Raw genomic sequence first — 11252 nt, 5'->3', positions numbered from 1 at the left:
ATCTTCGCTAAACTAGTGCACATATACATATGACAAGTATATTGGGTGTGTTGGGGACACAAGAAACTTCTTGTATCGTAATTGCAAGGTTGCTTGAGAGGGATATCTTTGACCACTACCTCCCTGAGTTTGATAAACCTTGGGTGATTCACTTAAAGGAAACTTGTTGTTGTTCTACAAACCTCTGCACTTGGAGGCTCAACACTATCTACAAGAATAGAAGTGTGCGTAGAAATCACACTACCTAAACTTCCGCGTATGCCCTAGGCGAAGTGTTTGGTGCCTAAGCATGCTAAAACTTCTTCTGGGCGCCGCCTTGTCCAGCTTTATGCCACAGCATGATCGGTTAAAACCTAAGTGCTTTATTAATTTAAAGTCGGGCACTTCATGCCTTTTTATTTCAAAATAGGGGTAATTAGCTGACATCTGAAATTTGTATTTATTGATGCATGAAGTATTTTATTACCTTATTTGAAAATTCAAACCTCATGGGTCACATAAATGTGGATATATGGATCAACCATCTAAAAATGAAAGACAACATTGGATGATTCTGCATCAGCATGTTATCAGAAGATCAAAACGCTAATTACACTAGCTGTATAAATTACGAGCAACCATCTCTAGGCGGCTGCCCCAAATATTCATATCTCTCGTTTCTCCATTTTTGTTGCTAAGACGACGTATGGATCTAATGGGGTAGCGGAATAACTTGCATAGATAAAATATATTTTGCATTGTTAATGATATAGTAGTAGTAATTTATTATATTCCACATGGCCCAAATTAAAGCACATACTCCTTTTGGGGCATTATATTAAAGTACATATGTACATTTCGTCAAACGATCTTTGCTAGCGGGCAAGAGATGAATAAATGTTGAACTGTTTTATTTTGGTCACAAAAACAATATTTTGTACTACATTTCCAATTTCAAGTTATCTTTGGTAAGAAGCACTCTACAATGAAAAAAGGCGATGAAATTTTTGATCTTTTAGTGGTACTTTTATTTTGAAAATATATTTACGGATGAACCTCGAATGATCATTCAAGTAGTCTAGATACAATAATTTGATCATAAAAGATCCCGTAGTTGTTAACTTCCAAATGAATGCATCCGGCTTAGTGGATAATTGAACGTCCATTAGCTTACGAACCAATAAAGCCATCTTTCCAAATTGTTCTCTATTGAAGTTCTCCTAAAGGTTACGTTTAGCCGATTATGTTGGCAACATAAGCTTGTTTTCATTGTACAATGTTGCATAAAGATGGGTATTGGTGAGACAATGTGAATCTTCTAACTTCATGTCTTCCCAAAATTGAGTAACCTCTCCATTCCCTACATGAAAGGAACTGATCTCAAAGAACTCATCTTTCACCTCTATAATAACTTTTTAGAATGGTGAATCCGTCGACTTGAACTTAATGTGGGACATTTGTTTTGACTGTAGATATTTATTTTGTATTAGATATTTACATACACCTTTTTTTGGACTTCAGTTTACAAGGTCACTTGCTCAATAAATATTTGTTCTTAATATCAAAAACCTCTACTCTGAGGTCACCTTGATCCTTTGGGCGACAAATGATGTTCCAGTTCGTCAGTCTATACTTTTTTTATATGGCCATCACTTTGCCAAAAACAATCTGGAGCAAAAAAGTCCAATCTTTTCATTAGACCTTTGGGCATTTCAAAAAATGAAAGCATAAACATCGGACGACTAGTTTGGATATAATTAATAAGATCCAAACGGTCCACATATGACAGCAGTCTGCCCACCCAATTCGCAAGCTTTTTCTTGAAGCGGTCCTCCACGGCTTCCCACCCATTTGTGAGTGTTCTATAGTGAACGGGAATTCTCAAGTACCTCAAAGGAAGTGAACCAGACTCACAACCAAATAGGTGTTGGTAATGATCTTCTACCTTCTCTGCTCGTCCAAAACAAAAAAATCTCACGCTTTTAATAATTTAGTTTGAGTCCCAATGGTTGCTCGAAGATAGAAAGTATTAGTTTCATGTTCAATCTTTTTTGTAAATCACGCTCCATAAAAATAATTGTGTCATCGACATACTCCCGCAACTACATGAGGTATGAGGCCTTCTACTTTCCCATATTCTCTGGCTCGAGCAATTAAAATTTCTAACATATCCGCCATAAGATTGAACAACATGGGTGTTAGCGAATCACCTTGCCTCAATTCTTTTTTAGTCTGAAAATAATTCCCAATATCGTCATTTATTTTAATACCTATAGTTCCTTGACTAACAAAATGCTCTATCCATTGGCACCATCTAGATTCGAAGCCTCTTTCATTCTCAATGCTTGCTTCAAAATAGGCCACTTAATCCATCATAGGCCTTCTAAAAATAAATTTTAAGCAGTGCATCATGCAATTTCTTCCTATGAAGTTCATGGATAGTCTCATGCAAAATCAGTACCCCCTATAAGATATGTCTTCGTGGAATGAACGCCATTGGTCCAGTCACCCTATGTGTGACCTCCATAACTCTACTAGTACCAACCTTTGTCAAAACTTTAAAGCTCGCATTTTACAAACAAATTGGCATGTTGCTAAATTTGAATTGCGTTTTCTTTCTTTAGTAACAAAATAATCGTGTTTTAATTGAAACAAAATAATGGTAATTCTCCATGTTGGAATTTTCAAACATATTCATCAAATCTATTTTAATAACCTCCCAAAAAAAATTGGTGCCTTGTTCTTTCCCATTTTCATAATGGCTTCATACACCCCCTTCTCTATGAACTCGCCTATAAGAGTCATACTGTCCTCATGTGAGATCTGAGGTATATCAATCATTTCTATGTCTACTAGAGTAGTGTAGTTTTGAGCTGGTGCTCCAAACAACATCTTGTAATACTTTCTAATATAGTTTTTAACATTATTATGTCCAATAATTGTGCCTTCGTCTTGCTCCAGTTGAAACATATTCTTTCGTCAGTGTTTACCATTTGCAACTAAATGAAAGTATTTCTTATTATTACCTCCTTGAATATATTATACTTTTGTTTGTTCGACCCATTTTGATTTATCGTCTTGTTTTTTAGTTTGACAACTTTATCACTAGCCCCTCTCATATCCTCTCTTGGAGGTTTCTATAGGAGTTATCTCCGCTTTCAATCCAAAGCATGAGTAATACACAAAAGTATTTCCTTTTCTTTCTTATAAACTCTGCTTTTGTTTCTCGCCCAACCCCTTAAAAAGTTACGGAGATGACATATTTTATTGTGCCTTTCTTCCATAGGATTCCGGCCATATGAGACGGAAACCTACGATAATTACACTCCTCTTGTACCACAACATGTCTTCCCTTCGCCGACGAGCATGTCACCCCTCCTGCACGAGGCTCACCCCTCCGCCAATGGGCACAACGCCCTCCCGCAGGAGTGCTATATCGACGGCCAAGCACAACAACTCTCACTCGTGCTACCTCCATCGCCCAGGAAATTGCCGGAGAAATCAGCCGGAGAAAACCTAGCTAATCGAGGGGAATGGGGAATGGACATAGTGGGAGATATAGCCACACAGTGACACGTCCCGCAATATTTGAAACAACGTCTACTAGCGACTCGTCAACCACAGGCCTAGGTGGCAATTGTCCGGGGGCAGGTGGGACTTTACCGGGTCAAGGTAAAACCACGCGTGGGGCAATCGCACGTGTCCGAGGAGCATCACACGGCCAGAAAATGGATGTTGGAACCTGTCAACTGGCCTCCGTGCAGTTTTTAGCATCTAGGATACAATTTTGTCGTCCTTACCATTTTTTCGAGAATACACCATGGAAAGGTGTATCAATCATACATAGAATGGTGCGAAAGAAGCCTACTCTCAGTGGTACCATGGCAAAACACTCGAGTCATGAAACACAAAAGGCATGCCACGGAAGAGCTTGGCAAGCCGCCACCTACCGAAATCCTCTCTAACCTCGTCATTAATGGCGGACTGTGAGGCCACGTCACCATTGAAGACCACGTCGCTCCGGTGCCTCCATATGCACCAGAAACCCAGGATGATACCAGTCCACATGTCCCACCTATGAGCCGCCAGGCAAGGGCAAGTAGTCCACCACTCCTGCAGCTCGGTGTTCGCCTACGGGAGCCACTCCACCTTGCCCCAATAACGAAGGGTTCATGCCCACACCTCTCGTGCCACCACGCAGTCAAGAAGCATGTGTTGCAGGGTCTCCAGCTCCTGGTCACAGAGGGGGCAGGTCGGTGGATAGGGCAGACCACACTGCTGAAGTCTGTCGGTTCATCATGGCGAGCCACACGAAGATTTTGCAACTATAGGGAGCCCTCGAGCGCCAGATTTCCTCCGAGACAGAGGCCTTTTCCTGACCAGCGAAGAAGGCCCCATAAGCCGACTTGGCGGAGTAACAACCGTCGGCTGACCATCTCCACAGAAGCACATCCTCTCGCTTAGGGGTCAGAAGTTAGCCAGTCTCTGCCACAGTAAGAAGAACCCAGGGAGGGCCTCCTCTACCATGTCAGGGCCACAATTTCGCAGTCATTGGCCTGATAGGCCCTCCTTCACCTAACCAGGCAATGGACCTCCTCGTCGAGACCATCTTAGCCACGTTTGGCACAATCTCTACCACTTTGGTTTCATCAAGCTAACGATCGGTCCAGAAACGAGCCCGCTCACCATTACCCACTATATAGCAGGTGTCCTTACCATTTATAATGTGCATACACATTTTATAATTAACCATCAATTTGAATGTAAGTATACGATGATTCTTTAAGGCATACAATGATACAAATCATACATTGCAAACCACTTTCATGGCATGTAACCTAGTTATATATTTTTGGTTAAAGATATGTTCAAAGTTGAACCCCCAAAGAGTTTGCACCTTTGTCAACTCGGAAGAAGGGCGTCGTTGTTGGGTGGGGGAAAACGAAGCAATGAACTCAGTCAACAACGTGGTCGCTGAATAGCTTGAACTGCCCGGCGTCGAGCACAAGCTTCCGCACCGACGCGACTGCGCCGATGACCCCGACGGCCGTGAACACGACGATGATTGCCGCATTGACTATGTACACCGGCGACCTCCTAGGCGGGGCCAGCGCCACATTGTACATGACGACAGGGAGCACGAAGTCGAGCGGGATGAACCCCACGGCACCGATCACGCCCACGATGTCGCCGAAGAACGGCAGCGCCGCCGCCACGAGCGAGCACACCGCTACGTAGCCGGTCCGCAGCGCCACGCGCGGCACCAGGTTCCGCCGCGAAAACCTTCCGTGCTTCGCGTCCGCCGACCGCTTCTCCATGATCTCGTACGCCACCTGCGAATACACCAGCGCGATGGCCAGGAGCTGGAGGAGGATGAGCACCACGGAGAGGCCGAGCAGCCACGTCGGCGCCAGCGAGGGTCCCGAGTCCGGCATCAGGCTCTGGAGGGCGTTGGACTGCACGGCGTTGCCGAAGGCCCAGTAGCCGGAGATGGCCGACAGGTAGAAGGTGAAGAAGATCACGGTGTAACAGAGCAGCAACGCCTTGAGCATCTTCCCGGCCGCCGGTGGCGCCAGCGTGGCTTGGATCTCCGGTAGGATGCCGTTGCCGAACACTGTGGCCAGGATGGAGATGGAGAGGAAAGTGTCGAAGGTCCTCCCGGACTTGGACGGACTCAACGAGTAATCCTTCACCGGAGCATTGCTCAGCATACCTATAAGAAGTCCAGAATTGAGATCGACAACAAGAGATATTTCTTTAGAAATATGTGATCGTTGGTGTTTATGTGCTGCACCTGCCCGGATGCAAGCGGCAGAAACGAGGATGGTGTAGCCGAAGCTGAGGATCAGCGAGCCGAGGTTGATGTACCGCAGCGAGTGGAACGACGGCATCTGCGAGAACAGGGACAGCACGACGGCGACGATCATGATGAAATGGTACAGCTTCAATGAGCCATCTGGCGCCAAGCTCGTGTACATGATCTGCAAAAGAAAGATCAGTTGGACAGGCTAAATAAGATTGGTGGACATTTTGTTTCTCTGCAGCATTTTATTTCAGTTTTTATTGACACGATTTGTCCCTGCCTTGTACGTAGGAGTTTCTGACCATGTGCTCAAGTTTGAGTACTATGCATGTATGTACCTGTAGGCAGTCGCCAGCGATGAGGATGCTGCCGATGGTGATCCCGGCGTTGATCGCCGTCTGCACGGTGACCACCAGGTAGAACACCAATCCAGATCCTGCCAAAATACATAGATAATCTTAACCACGCCACGAACTGATTGGTGCATGGTAATGTTACGAATTAGCGCATTGATGGACGAAACAGAGATAAGTAGTTACCGAGGACGTCGGCGGCGAGCTCCCGGAAGCGAATGTGGCGGCGGCCGGCGGCCTCGCAGTGGTCGAGCACCCTGGACATGAGGTAGTACGTGTAGAAGGTGACCGCGGCGACGGCGGTGAGGGCCGCGAGCCCCAGCCCCCAGCCCATCCCCCGGAGCGCGTACGGCAGCGTGAGCACCGTCGGCCCGACCATGGCCGTCGTCAGGTGGAACCCCGCGTGCCACCACGTCCCCTTGGACTCCAGCACGAATTCCGCCCCGGCGTCGCCCGCCGCCGCCTCCTTACCATCGCCGTCGCCGGTGGCGGTTAATGAGTAAGAGGCGGCGGAGGAGGAGGGCATGGCGTGCCCCGTCTCCGGCGAGACGAGGAACGGGGTCCCTCCGGTGTGGTGGCCGGCCATGGATGGGATGGATGCCTCGCAACGACGATCGATCAAGCTAGTGATCGGTTACTAAGCCGTATATCAAGCTTTGTCACGTAGAGACGAAGATACGGAAACGGAGTCAATGCCGCGGACGCATGTGGGATCGAGGAGCTGAGATCGTGTTCTTGCTCGATTACACAGCCCGCGGTAAGGCTGTACGACCCTGACAGTAAGTCAACGTACCGGCGGGGAGACAACTTCCGGAGATTCTTCTTTCCTTCGCTCTACTATACTAGCAAGTGTGTAAGCACAACGAGGCATGTCCTAACTGCAATCGGATCCTCTATGAACATCTTTTTAAAGAGAAGGCTCGACGAGCCCAGCTTTGAATTAACAAAGCCATCAACCGGCCAGGAGTACAGGGTAGCACGCAACAAAGAAAAAAGAAAAGAAAAGAAAAAGCTGGGGATACCAGCTCTAGATACAAGCCCAGGTGGTGAAGAGCTAAAGCCTACTACAAAGGAACAAGCAGATCAGGGCTAGGCCCTAAACTACAAGCTCTCCGAGAGCGTCCAAGACTTCAGCAAAACACCGGCGGCTCAGCTTGAGACCCCATGCCCCGAGTCACCACTCCGCGGATCTGAACCATGCAGGACTAGCACACTGAGCAACCTGTCAAACAGAGGACCACCAACACCCCGAGAACTGGCTAACTACGCTAGTGAAGCCGGCGAAACTCCGGAGCTCGAAGGGGGAAGCTTCATGACAGCGCCTCCAGGAAGGAAAATGGCGCTCGCGAGCATCATCGATGTCGGCACAGGCCAGCTGTGCAATGCTTTCGCGGAGGCTTCGGCACCCACCCCAAGAGAACGCCTAAGTCTCAGAGCATGCCAATCACGACAAACCACCAGCTGTTGAAGAACTCCGGGGTGTCTCCTGCCACGACGCACCACAGACAGCCACCCTAGGCTCGGGAATGGTCGCGCAAAGGGGAGACACACCGTCTATATGGAGCCGGGTACTGCCTGACGCATGGCCTCAACGAAAGGGGTTTTGAGGAGGAGCTCAGATGGATCACTAGTAACTAGGGTAGTAGACAGAGCCCAGGGGCAGGCAACCGGCGACAAGTTGTGTGTCATGGCCACGCCTCCAAGAAGGTGAACGGCGTCCAAGGACGTCGTCGTCGCCGGCAATGGCTAACGCCTTGCTTTGCTTTCGCAAACACCCCAACGAGCCCGCCAGCGTCCCTGAAGGCCAGGGAGTCCAGTGGTGCCACACTAGACCTGCTGGAACAAAAAACCGAGACACACCGTCCCCCGGTGGTCAAGGGTGGCCGGAGGGCAACAGGAAGGCGATGTCGGCGACCGCCACCACACCAATGGAGCACCCCCTCCCAACCACCAACCCCACCATCCTCCGGCCGGAGCAAGCCGGAGATGGCATCTTGGTCCCTACCAAGAACGAATACAGAGGAGGCTCGAGCACTGCCAGCCCGGCCATACTCCAGCGACGGCCTCGACCTGCACCACCCTCTGCCGTCGGGGGCACTGGGCAACACCCGTCTACCCAGGGACGAGACCCCTCAGGCCAACCCAGCCCGAGCCGGTCCACGCCCGGCCCAGATCTAAGCCCACCGGCCCAGATCCAGGCCCGCTGCCGCCACCCAAGGCCACGGACGCGCCGGCGTTGGGACGCGCTGATACGTCTCAAACGTATCTATAATTTCTTATGTTCCATGCTACTTTTATGATGATACTCACATGTTTTATACACATTATATGTCATTATTATGCATTTTCCGGCACTAACCTATTAACGAGATGCCGAAGAGCCAGTTATTGTTTTCTGCTGTTTTTGGTTTCAGAAATCCTAGTAAGGAAATATTCTCGGAATTGGACGAAATCAACGCCCAGGGTCCTATTTTTCCACGAAGCTTCCAGAAGACCGAAGGAGAGACGAAGTGGGGCCACGAGGTGGCCAGACACTAGGGCGGCGCGGCCCAGGTCTTGGCCGCGCCGGCCTGTCGTCTGGGCCCCTCGTGTGGCCCCCTGACCTGCCCTTCCGCCTACTTAAAGCCTTCGTCGCGAAACCCCCAGTACCGAGAGCCACGATACGGAAAACCTTCCAGAGACGCCGCCGCCGCCAATCCCATCTCGGGGGATTCAGGAGATCGCCTCCGGCACCCTGCGGAGAGGGGAATCATCTCCCGGAGGACTCTACACCGCCATGGTCGCCTCCGGATTGATGTGTGAGTAGTTCACCCCTGGACTATGGGTCCATAGCAGTAGCTAGATGGTCGTCTTCTCCTCATTGTGCTTCATTGTCGGATCTTGTGAGCTGCCTATCATGATCAAGATCATCTATCTGTAATGCTATATGTTGTGTTTGTTGGGATCCGATGGATAGAGAATACTATGTTATGTTGATTATCAATCTATTACCTATGTGTTGTTTATGATCTTGCATGCTCTCCGTTATTAGTAGAGGCTCTGGCCAAGTTTTTACTCTTAACTCCAAGAGGGAGTAATTTATATTCGATAGTGGGTTCATGCCTCCATTAAATCTGGGACAGTGACAGCAAGTTCTAAGGTTTAGATGTGCTGTTGCCACTAGGGATAAAACATTGATGCTATGTCCAAGGATGTAGTTATTGATTACATTACGCACCATACTTAATGCAATTGTCTGTTGTTTGCAACTTAATACTGGAAGGGGTTCGGATGATAACCTGAAAGTGGACTTTTTAGGCATAGATGCATGCTGGATAGCGGTCTATGTACTTTGTCGTAATGCCCAATTGAATCTCACAATACTCATCATGTCATGTATGTGCATTGTCATGCCCTCTCTATTTGTCAATTGCCCAACTGTAATTTGTTCACCCAACATGCTATTTATCTTATGGGAGAGACACCTCTAGTGAACTGTGGACCCCGGTCCATTCTTTTACATCGAATACAATCTACTGCAATACTTGTTCTACTGTTCTCTGCAAACAATCATCATCCACACTATACATCTAATCCTTTGTTACAGCAAGCCGGTGAGATTGACAACCTCACTGTTTCGTTGGGGCAAAGTACTTTGGTTGTGTTGTGCAGGTTCCATGTTGGCGCTGGAATCCCTGGTGCTGCGCCGCACTACATCTCGCCGCCATCAACCTTCAACGTGCTTCTTGGCTCCTACTGGTTCGATAAACCTTGGTTTCTTACTGAGGGAAAACTTGCCGATGTACGCATCACACCTTCCTCTTGGGGTTCCCAACGGACGCGTGATGTACGCGTATCAAGCTCTTTTTCTGGCGCCGTTGCCGGGGAGATCAAGACACGCTGCAAGGGGAGTCTTCACAATCCAATCTCTTTACTTTGTTTTTGTCTTGCTTTATTTTATTTACTACTTTGTTTGCTGCACTAAATCAAAACACAAAAAAATTAGTTGCTAGTTTTACTTTATTTACTATCTTGTTTGCTATTTCAAAAACACAAAAAATTAGTTACTTGCATTTACTTTATCTAGTTTACTTTATTTACTGTTGCTAAAATGGGTACTCCTGAAAATACTAAGTTGTGTGACTTCACAACCACAAATAATAATGATTTCTTATGCACACCTATTGCTCCACCCGCTACTACAGCGGAATTCTTTGAAATTAAACCTGCTTTACTGAATCTTGTTATGCGAGAGCAATTTTCTGGTGTTAGTTCTGATGATGCTGCTGCCCATCTCAATAATTTTGTTGAACTTTGTGAAATACAAAAGTATAAAGATGTAGATGGTGACATAATAAAATTAAAATTGTTCCCTTTCTCACTAAGAGGAAGAGCTAAAGATTGGTTGCTATCTCTGCCTAAGAATAGTATTGATTCATGGACTAAATGCAAGGATGCTTTTATTGGTAGATATTATCCCCCTGCTAAAATTATATCTTTGAGGAGTAGCATAATGAATTTTAAACAATTAGATACTGAGCATGTTGCACAAGCATGGGAAAGAATGAAATCTTTGGTTAAAAATTGCCCAACCCATGGACTGACTACTTGGATGATCATCCAAACCTTTTATACAGGACTGAATTTTTCTTCGCGGAACCTATTGGATTCAGCTGCTGGAGGTACCTTTATGTCCATCATTCTTGGTGAAGCAACAAAGCTTCTTGATAATATGATGATTAATTAATCTGAATGTGTTATCACCAGAATTTGACCGAGTCAGAGGTGGGCCGCGATCAAGATGAAGTTGAAGAATTTATACATGGAAGGAATACGTGAATCGGCCTTTATGTACCAAGTTGGGCGAATTGCCCGTGTATCTGTAACATATTAGGATACGTGTCGGTTAGTTAGAATTTTACCCGTGCACGGTTAGGTGCACGCCTGAATTAGAAAGTCCCCTGGACTATAAATATGTATCTAGGGTTTATGGAATAAACAACAACCAACGTTCAACCAACCAAATCAATCTCGGCGCATCGCCAACTCCTTCATCTCGAGGGTTTCTACCGGTAAGCAACATGCTGCCTAGATCGCATCTTGCGATCTAGGCAGCACAAGCTCCACGTTGTTCATGC

At 47.0% G+C, this 11252-nt stretch overlaps 1 protein-coding gene across 1 annotated transcript; it reads right to left on the bottom strand.

Moving 5' to 3' along the window:
* Positions 1-4743: 4743 nt before the first annotated feature.
* LOC127313609 (probable GABA transporter 2) lies at positions 4744-6993 on the bottom strand. The gene is made up of 4 exons (XM_051344096.2): positions 6322-6993; positions 6121-6218; positions 5774-5960; positions 4744-5692 (listed from the first exon to the last, which is right to left on the bottom strand). The coding sequence occupies exons 1-4, from the start codon at positions 6719-6721 to the stop codon at positions 4935-4937; spliced, it is 1443 nt and encodes a 480-aa protein (XP_051200056.1). The 5' UTR covers positions 6722-6993; the 3' UTR covers positions 4744-4934.
* Between the last annotated feature and the right edge of the window lie 4259 nt (positions 6994-11252).

Source organism: Lolium perenne, chromosome 7, assembly GCF_019359855.2.
Source record: "Lolium perenne isolate Kyuss_39 chromosome 7, Kyuss_2.0, whole genome shotgun sequence".
Taxonomy (NCBI): domain Eukaryota; kingdom Viridiplantae; phylum Streptophyta; class Magnoliopsida; order Poales; family Poaceae; genus Lolium; species Lolium perenne.
Note: the sequence above shows the minus strand (reverse complement) of the source record. Positions and strands in the feature narration are given on the sequence as shown.